Below are 18289 nucleotides of genomic sequence, written 5' to 3'. Positions count from 1 at the left end.
GTCACTGTGAAGCCTTCTCTACGCTAAATTGTATTGTATTGATTCAGTTTTAGCTTAAATATGTTGGGCAAAATATGTATGTCCTGCCCAACATATTATTTAAAACCAATGGCATAATCTCTAGGGTTGCTTTCTGTAGCATGAGAACCAACATATGCAATGATTAAAAAATAATGCGATTGTATTAAGGGAAGCATTCGTAACAGGTTATAAAGTTCCTGGTCACTGTTGAGTAAATGTTGTGCTGAGACTTTTATTAGTTGCATGACATGTCTATCAAATATGACAAAGGACGTATCGAAAGTTGAATCCTGAACTACAAGTGTTACTATATATACCGGTATTGGTTTTGTTTCATCAGAACATTTGCTACATTGGCCAAAGTCATTCATTTTTTTGCCGCACTTGTTGCAGCCAATATAATTCCATCCATGGGCATGAAATAACCTAATCACAGTTGCTTTAGTATAGAATTCAATAAACTGCACATTAAATTAACAGCAGGCAATGTATATTGTGAGTAAATAAGTTTTTTTTGTTATAGTTTGCATTATCAATGACAAAAATTATGATAGTTATTCTTACATTTTCTCCATCCGGTAGTTGTGCTCCAAACAGTTCTTCTATTGGTACAGTTTTAACATTTTTCGTAATTGGTTGCTCCTGGCTCCTCATAGATGGCACAAGGGTGGGATTATAGTATTATCGAATTTAGTACTCTCACGTAGTGTTGTGACAGCTGCGTGGTCAATATTGAAAAAGTACTATGTTGAACTGCTTGACCACAACACAAATTCTCCTACAAAGTTGCGAGATGACAGTGATTAAGATTATATGAGCCATTGTTATGATAAGTTTGAAAACAATTGAATTCTTACCTCTGACAAGAGTCTTGTGGAAGTACCAGTTATGATAACAATGACATTTGGCTAATTGTACTCATTTTCCCGCTTAAGGAAATCAAATGCTTGATTCTCCCATAGTGTGACTTTTATCTCATCCCTGAAAGAAAAATAGTAATATCCATGGATAAAGAAGATTTCTTAACTATGTTATTTAAAGCAATGTGTAATTTTTGGTTTTGAATTCTTGCACGTGTGTAATAAAAATTTACCTTTCGCCTGAGAGGACAATATCTAATGACTTCTTCCCGCTTTTTGTAGTTTGTATATCGGTATAATCTTTCAACTTTCCCACAACATCTGGAAAATAATATATGTATATGAGTATTCTATAAAACTAAATGATGCTTTAGTACTTGAGTATTTCAAAGTTTTTAAAAAAGGCTGGGAGTAATGGATGTATGAGTTACTACCTATAAGAATTACAAAATCTCCCAGTCTTGCTCTTGCCTGTTCGAAAGTCTTCAGCCGAAATTGAAACATAGGTATAGCTGGTACATCACCAATTTTCTTGACACTAGTCTTTTGATGGAAGTTGATAGCATACTCTCCCGCCATAGGCCTGTAAGTCTCGGGCGCAGGGACTACATCGTAGTTTGAGATCAAGTATACAGTTCCAAGTTGCAAACTTTTCCGGCCTGAAGTTGGGTTCCCTCTGTAGTATGTTTGTTGTATTAAAAAGTTTCCCAAGTAAATTTTTCATATAGTTTGGGAAAGCAAACACATACATAGGAGTAAAACAAACCTCTTCGTCAATAATGATATAGGTTTTGGTTGTGGCATATGTTGCTCCTGCTTTCCTCCCTTCCCATTCCCTTGAAATTATAACTTTAATGAATCTTGTTCCTCTTCCAAGAGTTAGTTTCTTCAATAATCTGCATGGCTCCATTACTCTGTTTGATGATTCGAATTTTTGGTTGCTTTGGTTGCTGGGAGATGATTTGGTTGGAGTTAGAAGAAGGCTCGTGCAAAAGGGAATTTATATATATATAAGAGATCATTGATTGAAAGTGTAGAGATTTAATAATAGTATAATTCTATTTGATGAGATTGATTTTAATAGGATTATAAAATATGAAGTTGAGCAATATAATTCTATTTGTTGTCTAACATATTAGAAATTGTGAGAAACTATAATTTTGAGAGTTATTAGGATTATAATTTTCAGTACTATCAATATTTATCTTATTTTATTTTTCTAGCTAAATAAATTTTAAATATCATACACTTATTTTGAATTTGGAAATTTATATTTTATTTTACATATGGAATATTTATTTTATTTAAATGTAATTTATTTTGGACAAATATCTTGTTACATGTTTTTAACATATATAAATAAATTGTATAAATATCATATTAGGTACTATCACATTAAATCCAAAATTAGATGTTTTTTATACTAATTTGTTAAAAGGTTTTTTTTTCTTATTTAGAAATCTTGATATTTTATTTATTGGTTAAGAAGGAATTATAGTTTTGGAGAATGTACATATTATTTTTAGAAAAATATTTTGTTACATATTTTTAAGATATATAAATGAATTGTATAAATATTATGTCAGGTATTACGACATTATATAGAAATAGAAAAATTTCATTTATACTAATTTTTATTTTTATGTTGTCTTTCAGTAATTATAATATGCCAAGTAATATTTGCTTAATTAACAAAAGTTAATATTAGATTTTGAATGGGTTTATTTTAATTTTTAATAAACAAATCAATTATTTTTTTAAGAGTCTCAATTGCCACTAAGAGTAGAAATGATAAAAAAGACAAGTTCTGTTGACAAATAACGACATAATAAGGAAAGAACAAGTGATGAAGATGATGACGGGCTTACAGTACTCAGTTGCACAGGCCAAGTATTATTATCAATAAATTGAACAATTAATAATCCAAAGGCAAACACCAGGTCTCTAGATCCTTCAAATTGGCCTGTTTTAGAAAGCAATAGAATCCGAGTTAAGACATATGCAACATTGCAAACTACATTTTCTCATTTTCTTATATTGGTATCTTTATATCTCTCTAGGTTTGATATGGATTTTGGATAGGAAAATGGGATGCAGAAGTGTATAATGAAATACTATGATTGAACCCAGGCAGGTCTTGTGAGGTTCTATTAATGATGATATATATATACAAGTGTAAGATGTAAAAGCTGATTTAATGACCTTCCAAAGCGGTATGGTTTTAGCAAAATAATAGATCATCTTCAGTGAAGGTGTATTTATTTGATATTTTGATTGTATGCAAGCTAAATTTATATTGATCACATGGTATATCTAGACCTTTAGAAAATTATAATCTGAGAACCTGATGAGGGACTCGATACGTAATTCGTCATTTTTCTAAGGCCTTTAAGTTCTAATGACACATTAGGCATTACATGATGACATTGTTGGTTTGTTACTTTTGTTGTATGTAGAGAGCAAAATTCAGCAGCCTGACTCAAAAACAAAAATCAAAGTGTGTTCTGTACAGCCTCATATCTTCATGATGCAATATTTTCCTATTCTTTAGACTTATGATGACAGCAAGCTCAGGACTGTATACATAGTAGAAATCATAACTACTGGTCTAAAGAAATCCATATCATCTATATATTAAGTTGCTATATTCTAGTAGGTACAATATGAAATTGTATAAGTTCAAAATATTACCATGGTGCAATAGTAAATCCGACCAATCCCCAAGAAGTGCATACGTCACAATAATTACTTGCAGAGGCCAAGTATTATATTAAAATAAATTGAACAATTACTAATGCAAAGACCAATACCAGGTCCCTAAATCCCTGCATTTGTTTACACAAAAATGTGATCAGTATACATGACAACACTCAATGAAGTTGCTTAATATAATGAATATATTCCGAATGAAATAGTTCTGAGATTGAAACGATCCACATCATTTATATATTAATTTTCTAAATGTAGTAGGCAGATTAAATTGCATAGAATTAAAATATTACCAAGAAAGAATAATAAATCCAGGCAATCCCCACAAAATTGAAGTTCATTTGTTCCTATCATCACAAGTTCGCAAAAACCTCATGATAAACAACATTTTTTGTCATGCCAACAATTGGATGGGTTTCTTTTTCACACACTATATGCAACCCCAATGGTATGGTTACTCTCGATATCGCCACATAAAATTGTCCATGACTGAAAACTGGTCTTACCAAATATAACCCAACATATTTTAGTGTCTGTCCTTGGCTTTTGTTTATCGTCATTGCTTAACAGAGGGATACATGAAATTGAACTCTTTTTAGTGCAAAAGGCAGTGTTGTGTCTGTCGGTCTCATACAAATACGTGGGATGAAAGCCTTCTCACCAATATGATTGCCGGTAACTATGACAACTTCTATAACTCGGGAACATAATTGAGTGACAATCAGCCGTGTTCCGTTGCACAATCCCTTATTAGGAGCAAGATATCTTAACAGAATAATTGGAGCTTCAATTTTTAGCTCGAGTTGATGATTAGGTATTCCTGCAATTCTTAAAGAAATGAAATATTCTGGTGTGTACATGTTTTCGATTGATTCATAATTAATTGTGCTTTTACAAATTGAATCTACACTTCGATATTTTTGACTGGCCTGCAAACAATCCGATGAAAGTTAAATTATAGTGGTGTAGCATATATCTGAAATAACAGTGAGAAAATATTTGAAGAAGTAGAAGGAATAATATAGAAAGTTAATCGTAGGGAACAACTTACCTCTTCATTTAAGAATAAGTTCTAATTCTTTTGATTTATGAACGAACTTTTAACATATCATTCTACTTAAACTAATTATTATAAAATCAATGATTGCAGGAATTATTTAACAGAAATTAAACATTTCTATTGAGTTGCATATTAGTTTTATATATAAATACAGTCACTACTACACTCTGAACTTCCACATCTGATCATATGATACATAGTACATGTTGCCATTTTCCCTAATAGTTCATACAATTATGGTAGAACGGGCAGGAAGGAGGAAGGAATACACACGCCGACATGTTTATGTCCACACTATACAAAGATATAGTCACATTTGTGCAGAGGTCTAAGAAACCTAAATACTTGATGGGAGCATTATGTTCCCTATAAAAAAACTATATTGTTCCATAATATAACCCATTATATTATATAAACTGATGAAGATAATTATTTACTCACTAGGAATTCTTTTCATAACCTCTTTGTTAATAAGATCAACGTCTTCATTCAATGGAGTCAAGATAGCACGGTCCCTGAAATATCCTGAATCATTAGAGTTGTTGCATAATTCACCATACACAACCAAAAATAACCTTTTTCCCATCATCTCCAGGATCAAGGTTTAATTCAGATGGAATCTCTATCCAACATGGTTCATTACCCTTAATAAATGGTATCGTTGGCACGATCCCATTGCCAACACCAACAACCCAATCTGCATATGGTATCTGCTGTCCTGAAATTGTGAATGGTCGTACATCAGTTTCTATTCGCATATTTTTATCAAGTTTAAAAACTTTACAATAACCCCATAAATATGATTTGTTAATAGATGCCATCACAATGTCTTCACGGCCTTTCCGGGGCAGAACAGGAAGTACCTGTCTAAAATCACCACCCAATAAGATTGTCTTTCCTCCAAACGGTTTATTTAGGTTATTCTCATCTTTGTGTCGCATAAGATCACGGATTGACCAGTCAACGGCCCCAAAAACATGTTTATGGTTCATTAGAGCTTCGTACCATACTATCAAATCCGACTTTATGATGTGCTAAAAATATTACAATTAATATCGCAAGCGCACGATCACCATTTTGATATTTATGATTCGATCCACAGAGATTAAAATTATTTTCGCAATCCTTTAATAATTAACCTAGGCGAATTAGAATAATTAATGTGAAGAGGGGTTTTTCTAAATTAATTCAAAGTTCCAAATTAACTAAACTAATTAATTACCAATTATCCAAAAATATTAACTATTAATAAATCTAAATTAAACTCGATACGGGGAAATATGCAAACAAAATGATAGGTAGCATGGCAAAGGACCCGATGTAAACTAAACAAAAACGAATCACAGCAACTTTATATTAACCAAAGAAAAGCAGCTACTCAGAACTCAGACATACAACACCACGCTACTGCCAAACCATTTACGTTATTAACCTGCTACAAACAAGAAAACACAGCCTTAAAACTCTTACTCAACAAAACTAATCAGTGATACAACTTGTCAAAACGCAGCAAGCAGATACCGACTTGGCAACACACGACTCAGCTACTCGGAAAAAAAACGCAGCAACGAAACGAAGAAGATGATTTAACAAACAGAAAACGCCCAGTACTCGACTACAGACAGTGACTCGATCGAAGCAGAAGTGACTGACTCAGTTGATGAAACTAGGACACTAAAAACTAACAGCCAAAACCCAAACAAATCAACAGCTGACTCAGCAGAAGAACTCGCTATGACTCGAAAAATTTAGAAACAAAACTAAAGACTCGAAAATTTGGACTCTAGTAAACTCAGCACATGACTCGATTAAACTACAGCATTGAGCAACACCAGAAAATCGAAAAAAACGAAATACCCAGCTATTCTGACTCTGCTTTTAAACCGCCCAGCAAAAACACAGACTCGAAAAAATACTAAACACGAAGCATAACAAACTGACTCAACTACCACAAACCCCAACTCGGCAATAGAACAGAGGCGACTCGATGGACTCGGAGAACCCAGAAAACGGACTCATCACATGACCATGAAAACGACTTAGCAAGAAACTCGAACTCAAACACTAGAACTCAACTAATCTACTCTAAGACTCAGTGACTCGCTACGCTACTCAACTGGGAACTCGGAATTGTGACTCGACTGGTGACTCAGTGTGTGAACTCAGTACAAAACAAACCCCAAATGAAAACAACGCGACTCAGACAAATAAAGTGCAGCAAACTCAGTGAAAAGAAAACAGAAAATTGATTTGGTTATTTTAATAAAACGAAGCAAGCAGGGGAGGGGGAGATGCGAGAAAAATAGAGGAGTGAGTACGGGTTTTCTTTAAAAGAAACAAAAGAAAAACATCATAAAAACGGCTGAATAAATGAACACAAAAGGGGCTGCTGATAAAATGAAACTGCTGAATTAACTATATTGTAGACTTCGATTCTCAAAACATTAAACCCCCACACAAATGATTTTTGTGTTAGGATTTAAAAGAGATTTAACGACTAATTTAAGCAATCATAAAATCTACACTAATTAGAAGGCTTCTCCCATTCCCAAAAGCCCTTAGGCATATGGTGGTAATAAGAAGAATATGCCACTTAGAGCAAAAAAAAGAGACAATACAAGATTAAGCTAAAAGAAGATTTGCATTAAAATAAAAGTGTTTACAAATGTAGTATGAAAATGAGAGAACAAAAGAAGATCCAGCACTATACTACCAACTAGGAAAATACTAAGTTAAAAAGAAGGTGATTACAAGTAAAGGGGTGGGGGTATTTATAACTAGAATTGTAGGGTTTAGGGGTAGGGTGGCTAAATCTAATCCATCCATGTGTGATGTGTGTTGGGTAGATCATAACCCTCCATGTGTCCCCTTGCTTGCCAACTCTCTTTGATTTTTTTTCTTTTCTTTTCTTTTTCTTTCTTTTTTTGCATTGACTCTTCTTTCTTTATTTATCTACAATTTCCTGAAATAAAATAAATAAGCGATTAATACTACGAAAATAAACCAAGGATAGGCACTTAAATATGCAAAAATATGGACTAATCAAACTTCCCCATACCTATCTTTTGCTCGTCCTCGAGTAAAAATCAAAAGAAAAGAAAATAAACTAAGAAAACTAGATGCGATTCCTAGGCTCCTTTTCGTAGGCGTGACGGGTGATTTTAGGTTCACCAACCCGTTAAACTCGTAGACGATCTCTACAAGAGGAATGTTGTCTCCTAAGGGTTTACAAAAGATATACCCATAAAATCTTCGAGACCTTCTAGCAAGTGTCTACTCGACTCTACTCTAATTTCTATGGTGTTAACAAAAAGTGTTTTTATGGAAAATACGACTCAAAGACTCTTTTACTAATAATCAAGATACAGTTGCCTCTAATCTACTTGAAATCGACTCAAAACTTTACTCGAAATCCAAGGAGTGTAATGAATTTAAGGCCTTTGATGGATCCTAATCGTCTAAGAATATTTTCTCTTTTTCAACCAATTTTGAACTGACCCAATCTCTATCGAAACAAATATCTAGCCAAACTTCACAAACTCTTATTCTTTTTTTTTTTGCGTTGACTTTATTTTGTCCGTTTTCTTAGGCTTTCTATGTTACCCATGTAGCGAGCTTTAGGTCAGTGACTTCCAAACCAAACTGTCTTAGGGCACTAGATTTTGAAATCCCCCGACGGACTTAATAACTCGAGTAACAAAGGCCACAAAACGAGACTAGCCAATCTACTTTTGCCTATTTATCTAAAGATTTTATCTATAAAGAACAATGGGTATTGAAGTAGTTATTCCTTTTCTTTTTCTATCTCTTTTTTTTATTCGCAAATGTTCGATTCGACATTATTTCAACATGTGGGTTCTCTCTCAGGTATCGAATAATATCACTAGACGATCTCTCCATCAAAGGTCTTGTGCAAATGTGTGTGTCATCTTGGAATTACGAGTACAAATCGGTCGATACAAGCTTCAAAAAGACAACCTTACTCAACTACGTTCAAATTATCTAAAAGACACTACATATATATACTTTTCGAAAACATGCTAAACACCAACGACTCCTAAAGTTCGAGTGAGGGAAAGACAACTTAGCTAAAAGTATCTCTATTTTTGGATTTTTCTAATTTTTCATTTTTAGGGTTTTTCATTTTTTAAGAATTACACTAAAGCCCTCCCCATACCTAAATCATGCATTGTCCTCAATGTATGCAAAAGAGAGAATTGAAATGTAAGAGTAAAGAGGAAAAATACCTGAATAGGAGATGAATGGATTTTTATTAACTACTGAAGCAACTTACATGATCAAGGGTCGATGAGGTGGATGACCTCTTCCTCCGAATCAACAAGCAATTCTGAAAATGGTTTAAGACGTTGACCATTAACTTTAAAAACATTACCATTTTTAGGATCTTGAATTTCAATAGCACCATGAGGAAAAATAACTTGAACAATGTAAGGACCATCCCATCTAGAACGCAACTTGCCGGGAAACAAATGAAGAAAAGTTGTAGAGAAGAACTTTTTGGCCGGAAGAAAAGGATTTTCTCAAAATGGTCTTATCATGGAAGGCCTTGGTTCTCTCTTTGTAAATTTTAGCATTTTCGTAGGCATCATTCCTAAGTTTGTCTAACTCAGTCAATTGTAACTTCCGATGACTACCAGCGGTGGGTAAGTCGAAGTTCAATTCTCTAATGGCCCACATGGCCCTATGCTCTAACTCAACCGGCAAATGGCAAGGTTTACCATACACGAGTTGATAAGTGGTATTTATACGCACTTATAGGCCTTCATTTCCACTTAAATTGGTTGGTTGTACTTAAGTGTTTAGTGTCTTTTGATGTGTTTTTAGTGTTTTTCTGTGCAGGTCACGAGTTGAGGTGATGAAGTGATTTTCTATCATTTTAGGTTGTTTTTGGTGCATTATTTGCAAGAATAGAGAATTGTGGATTCCTCACGACTTGGGATTTTGTGGGTACATCTTCTACAAACCCTCACGAGAACACACTCGTCCACTAGAGATATCTAGGGGTTTAAAGGGCTTGTTGCATGTGCTAAATGCAACCGTGATCACCTACGGAAGTGGTACTAGAAGCGAGGAAGGACATGCACGCGAGAACGAGCGAGAAACGAAGAAACGGAGCTGCCAAGACAGACAGTAGCGCGCCCGCGCTACTTGTTAGCGCGCCCGCGCTACAGACTGCTGCAACTAGCGCGCCTGCGCTAGTTTAGCGCGGCCGCGCCCAGCAGAACTTCCCCGGGCCGATTTTTACAGCTTTTCTGATGGATTTTCGCAGCGGTCGAGGCCCGGTTGACTTGGTCAATGTATTTTAATTTCTCGTGTGTAAAACCCTAGCCGAAGAGAAGTAGTTTGAGTAGAGAACAATATCATAGTTTAATTTTTATCGAAGCACATTATCAGTTGTATTGGATCGTTCTTTGCGAGGAAGTGACAGTTTCGAGCGAGATCGTGAACATCAAATCTGTAACGTGTGATCCTTATTATTATTAATTCAAGCATTTTTATTCCATTCAATTCTTGTCTTTTCTTTATAATGTTTTCACTAGAACCCATGATGTCGATTAGTTCGATTATGAACTAACCGCCTTCATGGGATTCTAATGGATTTATCGATGTAATCTAGTATCGAATATTAATTACTTGATTTTGTGACGTACGTTGATTTCTTTGCATGAGCCGTGCTTATTCTTCTTAGAAGCGTAGCTAACTTCTAAGTTGTTTGTTAATTCTTTCTGAAGCGAGAGTGGATGATTGAATTTAGAACTATGCCATGTAAACATAGGATTATGTGAATGAAACATAATTTGTGATAGACTTGAACTATTTTTATCACCCTGTGTAATCACGATAGATGACTTGTTATTAAACCTCTCTGCTTACACTACCGCTATAGAGATATAGGGTCTGAGCTTTGTTGGTGTCCATGAGATTTCTGTCTTAATTGCGGATTTTGATTGGTATGATATGTGTGCAACGAGAGTTGGCATGTATTACTTTCGTGTTGTCTGATTAGGATCAACAGTCGCATATTAATCAGTAATTTCAATTCTAGATGAATTCGATAATGAAGTTAGAATCCCATGTGTTTTCCTATTCTGAATTTGATTAGTAATTTTAGTTATTAGTATAAAAGAAACCATCCTTGTTAATTGTCTTAGCAGTGAAATTGGTTATACATTGTTGCATAGGTGCGTATTCTTAATTCACCAGTCTCTGTGGGATCGAACTTAATATATTACTTGTGATCACGTGCGCTTGCGTGTAGATTTTTGCGAACAAGTTTTTGGCGCCGCTGCCGGGGACTCGGTGTTAATTAATTAGTTTATGTACTTGTCATCAGTGTGCATTAAAATTCACTGACTAGGATTCTATTCTCTTCTCACTTTTCTTCTTTTCTTTATTTCAGGTACTTGGATCGCGTTTATACTAACGAGTTCTCAAACCCGTAAGAAAGCAATGGATTCATCTTTTTCTTCTGATTCTGAAACAATGGATTATGCTAGGACAGCAGTTGGAGAGGCGTCACGTGAATTTTCTCGGTTGAAAATCAATGATAATCAGGCTGACACAATTGAGCCAGCGATATCAGCCAGTGGTATTCGCATCAAGCCATCAATCATTCTCAAGCTGCAAGATACTATTCAATTTGGGGGGTCTGTTCTCGAGGACCCAAACCTGCATCTAAGGAATTTCGAGGAATTTATTACTGCATTGAATTTCAATATCGGACCTAAGGATCTAGTGAAGCTGAGACTCTTTCCATTCACGCTACGTGATGTAGCACGATCGTGGTTTCTATCTCTCTCGGCAACCACTACTAATAGCTGGAACCAGTTGGAGAAAATATTCTGTACCAGGTTTTATCCTCTAATTAAAGTATCAGCTATCAGAAACACCGAAAGTAAATTCTCTCAATTCTCGGGAGAATATCTTTGTCTAGCTTGGGACCGATTCAAGAAGATTCTCGAAAATCTCAATGAAGATGACATGCCTCCTGGAATGGCAATTCATTATTTCTACAGAGGTCTTAATGGTCAATGTAGAGCAGTGTTAGACGTTGCAGCTGGAGGAAATCTTTGGAGCAAGAGCTTCGAGGATGCTTACGAACTGATAGAGAACCTGGCTGCTGCTGAGCACAGAGACCTAAAGTGGAAAATTCCAAAAGAGGAAGAATCAGAGAATGATGAAGAGGTCGAAGTCACTCAGGAAATTCAGATGACTAATTGGCACAGAATTAGAGCTCACTCAGACTCAATTCCTAATGCATGTGGAGACACTTGTCCTCTACTCTCTAGCAGTGCGAGTAGTCAATCTGTGATTCAATCACCTGCTGATTCAACATTGAATGAAGTACAGTACCGAAGGATAATCCGGCGTATTGATGCGGTGGAAGAACGAATTGGTCGCTTTGCTGATATATTAACGGACTCTCTTGCTGAAGCATTCTTGGCATTAGATGTTAATGTTACTTGGGATTCGTTTGGTTATGGAACGAGGTATCCTCCACAGGATACTTCATCGGAATCGGATTAATTCTGGACTTCACGTCGAGCTAACGACGTTAAACAAGCGCTTCGAGGGAGGCAACCCACGCATTGGAACCACATTGTACCATTGTAAACCTCAAAAACACAAAAATCGAGAAAAATCAGCCCCCGGTGTCAGACACTAGCGCGCCCGCGCTAGTGTCCAGCGCGCCCGCGCTAAGTTGCACAGCGCGCCCGCGCTACACTTAGCGCGGCCGCGCTACTGACTGTCGGGATTGGCGATTTTTCTCCCAAAAATATTTTCTTTTCGTTTTTAAAAGCCCACAATCCTAATTTTGCATGCCTAGCCCGAAATACATCCCATAAAACCCTAACCCAGCTCTCCAATCCTTATATAAACACAAAACCCATCTCCAAATCCTATTATAATTCTCTAAACCCTAATTATATATACACATCCATACACACAACTACCTCCAATTCTCTCAAACCCACTACACACAAATCTCTTGCAACTCTAAATCTCTATCAATGGCACCCAAAAGAGCCCGAAGATCACAAGGACCAAGCACCCAAGCCCCTACATCTAGCGATTCTTCCTCGATGGGTGAGGTTGAGTTCACTTCCGATGGTGCACGAACCGAATTTCAACGGCTTATGAATAAGTCGATAGTTAAGGAGAGAGGATTCTTACCCACGGCGGAAGATGGTGAGCTCTTGAACATGATTCAAGAATGGGGTTGGGAGTCTTTTTGCGAGGCTCCGGAGGCGGTTCCCTTGGCTATTATTCGAGAGTTTTATGCTAATGCCAAGGAGAATCGCGATGGATTCACGGTGGTGCGGGGAATCCGGGTGGATTATAGTGCGGAGGCGATCCGTAGAGTTATTGGGGGGCGTGCCAAGCGCCGTAATGAAGAAGATTGGGTTGTGGAGAGGATCGGGCGTGCTAAACGCCGGTTTGATGATGATCCGATAGGTTTTGAGCGGTTGGTGTATGATATGTGTGTGCCGGATACGCATTGGAAGATGACTGCACCTCCTTTGCCGGCACATGTTTCTTTTCCTGCAGCCGCGTTGAACCGGTATGCGAAGGCGTGGAACGCCTTCATCTGTGCTAACATCATGCCATCTTCACATGGGCATGAGGTGACAGTGGATAGAGCTATTCTGCTCTTTGGGATTGTCTCGGGCAAGTATATTGATCTGGGACATGTTATTCATCAGGGGATTCTGAGGTTCTTACAGGGAGGAACCACTGGTGCCATTCCATATGGCACAATTGTGACGAAGCTCTGTCGATCAAGCGGTGTTCGTTGGCCGGCCAACGAGCAATTACAGTTGCCGGCGACACCTATTGATCATTCGGCGATCAGTCGGATGACAGAGTGGGATGGAGGAGTTCCCCACCCTCGAGGCCTAGGATACATATATGATGAGATGCCAGGGGGACGTCCAGCATTTGTGAGGAGGGAGCAGCCTAGAGCTTCTGGAGCTGGTACTTCTCAGACGGAGAGGAGCTCCGAACCGATGGGAGATGTTCATTATCGCCGATTAGCGAGACGGATGGACACCATGCATGACATCCACCAGAGGTTTGCGTTTGATTTGACACAGGCTCTAGGTAGTGCTTTCCAGGCACAGGGGGTCACAGTTCAGTGGCCAGTATTCGGAGCAGGGATGCAGTACCCTCCACCTGATTCACCTCCAGCAGAGGAGGGGGAGGACTCGGACTCCGAGTAGGTATGTGGGTGCTCTAGCCTTTTTATCACTTTCAATGGGGACATTGAAAATTTTAAGTTTGGGGGTGGTAATCTAAGGAAGAGCATATATTATATATTTTATTGCATGTGTTAGTTAGTTCATGTAGTTCACGTTTTTTTTTATTATTTTGTTTTGATTATCTCTCACGTTTAATTCTATTTTTTCTCAATTTTTTTTATTATTATTTTGCATGTTTAGTAGTAATTGTTGTAGTTAGTATCACGAGCATTTGCATGAATTATGAAGTTAAGCCAAGCTAATTGCCTATGATGAGTTATGTGCGTAGTTCTTGATTAGTAGTTTCAATTGCAATGCTAGGTTAGTACTTGGAAATTGCTTGTGTTGGAAATTGTAATTCACATATGTTCTTGAGATAGGATTTAGACGAAATTCCATGAATTCTAGGATTGAATTGAGCATCCTTCAGCTTAGGTCTGTAAATCTTAAGTTTGGGGGAACTGAGGGGTAGATATGCCTTTCTAAAAAAAAAAAAAAAGAAAAAGAAAAAAAAAATTAGTAGTAAATAAATTCACTAGAAAAAATAAGTGGTAGAATTAACTAGGTTGAGCTCATTAGTACTCGAGTAATTAAGTCTGAGGGGACTTTGTGCCTAACAACCTAAAGCCCTTCGTGGTTTGGGATTGTTGACCCAACGCTCGCTACATGGGTACTAGTGCATAAATCTTTAGGGATCTCAACCATTGCACGGTTAAATAAACCACTAGAATAAAGTGAATAATTGGTGTGTGAAGTCTTGTGGTGTTCGTAACGCATTTACACTGCGAAGCGCTCTGACCTTAGACCGAGCAATTAATCACCAATAGAAAAAAAAAATATATAGTGAATAAAATAGAAGGGTGTGGACATTCTTTGGGACCTTGGCTTTTAGTTGGACTTGAGTGACGGGGTGTTAGTTCTAAACTTTTACGATTCTTGATGGGGATTCGGTGGGAGTAGTAGTTTTTGTCTTGTCTCAATAAAAGAGCATGCTTGCACACACTGGCACTCCACACGTGTAAATAGAAGAGTAATTGACTTGGTAGCGAGAGAGATGAAATTCGAGAACATTAGCACAATCTGAGGTATAAAAATTGGCAAGGCAATTACTTCATAGTTTACTCATTTATCACGTAGTTGCATTCATGCATTGCATTGTATTATTGTTAGTGTCGTTGACGCTTGAGGACAAGCATCAGTTTAAGTTTGGGGGTGTGATAAGTGGTATTTATACGCACTTATAGGCCTTCATTTCCACTTAAATTGGTTGGTTGTACTTAAGTGTTTAGTGTCTTTTGATGTGTTTTTAGTGTTTTTCTGTGCAGGTCACGAGTTGAGGTGATGAAGTGATTTTCTATCATTTTAGGTTGTTTTTGGTGCATTATTTGCAAGAATAGAGAATTGTGGATTCCTCACGACTTGGGATTTTGTGGGTACATCTTCTACAAACCCTCACGAGAACACACTCGTCCACTAGAGATATCTAGGGGTTTAAAGGGCTTGTTGCATGTGCTAAATGCAACCGTGATCACCTACGGAAGTGGTACTAGAAGCGAGGAAGGACATGCACGCGAGAACGAGCGAGAAACGAAGAAACGGAGCTGCCAAGACAGACAGTAGCGCGCCCGCGCTACTTGTTAGCGCGCCCGCACTACAGACTGCTGCAACTAGCGCGCCTGCGCTAGTTTAGCGCGGCCGCGCCCAGCAGAACTTCCCCGGGCCGATTTTTACAGCTTTTCTGATGGATTTTCGCAGCGGTCGAGGCCCGGTTGACTTGGTCAATGTATTTTAATTTCTCGTGTGTAAAACCCTAGCCGAAGAGAAGTAGTTTGAGTAGAGAACAATATCATAGTTTAATTTTTATCGAAGCACATTATCAGTTGTATTGGATCGTTCTTTGCGAGGAAGTGACAGTTTCGAGCGAGATCGTGAACATCAAATCTGTAATGTGTGATCCTTATTATTATTAATTCAAGCATTTTTATTCCATTCAATTCTTGTCTTTTCTTTATAATGTTTTCACTAGAACCCATGATGTCGATTAGTTCGATTATGAACTAACCGCCTTCATGGGATTCTAATGGATTTATCGATGTAATCTAGTATCGAATATTAATTACTTGATTTTGTGACGTACGTTGATTTCTTTGCATGAGCCGTGCTTATTCTTCTTAGAAGCGTAGCTAACTTCTAAGTTGTTTGTTAATTCTTTCTGAAGCGAGAGTGGATGATTGAATTTAGAACTATGCCATGTAAACATAGGATTATATGAATGAAACATAATTTGTGATAGACTTGAACTATTTTTATCACCCTGTGTAATCACGATAGATGACTTGTTATTAAACCTCTCTGCTTACACTACCGCTATAGAGATATAGGGTCTGAGCTTTGTTGGTGTCCATGAGATTTCTGTCTTAATTGCGGATTTTGATTGGTATGATATGTGTGCAACGAGAGTTGGCATGTATTACTTTCGTGTTGTCTGATTAGGATCAACAGTCGCATATTAATCAGTAATTTCAATTCTAGATGAATTCGATAATGAAGTTAGAATCCCATGTGTTTTCCTATTCTGAATTTGATTAGTAATTTTAGTTATTAGTATAAAAGAAACCATCCTTGTTAATTGTCTTAGCAGTGAAATTGGTTATACATTGTTGCATAGGTGCGTATTCTTAATTCACCAGTCTCTGTGGGATCGAACTTAATATATTACTTGTGATCACGTGCGCTTGCGTGTAGATTTTTGCGAACACGAGTCTATAGGGAGACATTCCTAAGACGGTCTTAAAGGCGATCTGATAGGCCCACAAGGCATCTATCAACTTGGTTGACCAATCTTTCCTATTTGAGTTGACCGTCTTCTCTAAGATTTGCTTAATTTGCCGGTTTGAAACCTCTACTTGGCCACTAGTTTGAGGATGATAAGGGGTAGCAAGCCTATGAGTGATGGAGTACTTCTTAAGAAGTGACTCGAATTGACGGTTCTTGAAATGCGTCCCTTGGTCACTAATGATAGCCCTAGGTGTACCAAATCGAGAAAAGATATTCTCTTTAAGGAAGCGAAGGACAACTTTGTTGTCACTGGACCGGGTCGGAATGGCTTCTACCCACTTGGAAACATAATGAACCGCGAGAAGGATGTAAAGGTGGCCAAATAAACTAGGGAATGGGTCCATGAAATCTATGCCCCACACATCAAAAAGTTCAACAACAAGGATTGGGCTCATAGGAATCATGTTTCTCCTAGTGATTCTTCCTAGATGTTGGCACCTACTACAAGCGGAACAATACTCGGCGGCATCCTTAAACAAAGTAGGCCAATAAAAACCGCATTGGAGGATTTTAGCGGCGGTCTTTTTCGCACTAAAATGACCGCCACATGCTTGATCGTGACAAAATGAGAGGATACTATGAAACTCACTATTTGGGACACACCTCCTAATGATTTGGTCGGGACAATGCTTAAAGAGATACGGGTCATCCCAAAAGAAATGTTTCACTTGAGAAAAGAACTTGGCTTTATCATTCTTGGACCATGTCGAGGGAATGTCACCGGTTGCTAAGTAATTGACAATGTCGGGGAACCAAAGCAGAGTGGAAATCGAGAGAAGGTGTTCGTCGGGAAAGGGCTCGCTTAAGGGCAAGTCGTTAGTCGATTCAACCACTAATCGAGAGAGATGATCGGCAACAACATTCTCACAACCTTTCTTATCCCTAATCTCTAAGTCAAACTCTTGGAGCAACAAAATCCATCTAAGTAAGCGGGCTTTTGAGTCTTTTTTAGAGAAAAGATACCTAAGGGCGGCATGGTCGGTGTAAACAATGATTTTGGACCCAATAAGATAAGAGCGAAATTTTTCTAAAGCAAAGACTACGGCTAGAAGCTCCTTCTCAGTGGTAGACTAATTGAGTTGGGGCATCATTTAAGGTCTTACTAGCGTAGTAAATGACATGAGGCCTCTTATCTATTCGTTGATGGCATAATCGGATGCGTCACACATGAGCTCAAAAGGTTGACTCTAATCGGGCGACTTCATGATCGGGGCCGAAGTCAATTCTTTCTTAAGGTCTTCGAAAGAATGAACACACTCACTTGTGAACTCGAATTTGACATCCTTAGCTAGAAGGTTGGTCAAAGGTCGGGCCTTTTTGCTAAAGTCTTGGATGAATCTACGATAAAATCCCGCATGTCCAAGGAAAGAACGAATTTCCTTAACGGACTTGGGAGGAGGGAGATTAGCAATTAAGTCAACCTTAGTCTTGTCTACTTCGATCCCATTTTCAGAAATTTTATGCCCTAGAACGATTCCCTCCTCAACCATGAAATGACATTTCTCCCAATTTAACACTAGATCCGTTTCCTCACATCTTTT

The 18289-nt window shown here is 37.6% G+C and overlaps 1 protein-coding gene across 2 annotated transcripts; it reads right to left on the bottom strand.

Annotated features, from left to right (window-relative positions):
• Positions 1-224: 224 nt before the first annotated feature.
• On the bottom strand, positions 225-7038 carry LOC108193876 (uncharacterized). Of its 2 annotated transcripts, none has more exons than XM_064080899.1 (8): positions 5294-7038; positions 3573-5165; positions 2750-2844; positions 1648-1831; positions 1316-1557; positions 1115-1202; positions 879-1002; positions 225-799 (listed from the first exon to the last, which is right to left on the bottom strand). In XM_064080899.1, the coding sequence occupies exons 4-7, from the start codon at positions 1683-1685 to the stop codon at positions 930-932; spliced, it is 441 nt and encodes a 146-aa protein (XP_063936969.1). In that variant the 5' UTR covers positions 1686-1831; positions 2750-2844; positions 3573-5165; positions 5294-7038; the 3' UTR covers positions 225-799; positions 879-929. The 2 variants fall into 2 exon arrangements, with proteins under 2 accessions (XP_063936969.1, XP_063936970.1); XM_064080900.1 differs by having other exon boundaries at positions 3573-5368; positions 5514-7038.
• Between the last annotated feature and the right edge of the window lie 11251 nt (positions 7039-18289).

The sequence above is a fragment of the Daucus carota genome, chromosome 7, assembly GCF_001625215.2.
Source record: "Daucus carota subsp. sativus chromosome 7, DH1 v3.0, whole genome shotgun sequence".
Lineage (NCBI taxonomy): Eukaryota > Viridiplantae > Streptophyta > Magnoliopsida > Apiales > Apiaceae > Daucus > Daucus carota.
Note: the sequence above shows the minus strand (reverse complement) of the source record. Positions and strands in the feature narration are given on the sequence as shown.

Excerpts from the sequence above, each read along its gene's own strand:
- LOC108193876 (XM_064080899.1), bottom strand. The coding sequence starts at position 1,685 with ATGCCACAACCAAAACCTATATCATTATTGACGAAGAG. Across the intron at positions 1,203-1,315 it reads AGATTTTGTAATTCTTATAG|ATGTTGTGGGAAAGTTGAAA; the intron begins GTAGTAACTCAT and ends ATTATTTTCCAG. Across the intron at positions 1,003-1,114 it reads ATTGTCCTCTCAGGCGAAAG|GGATGAGATAAAAGTCACAC; the intron begins GTAAATTTTTAT and ends TTTTTCTTTCAG.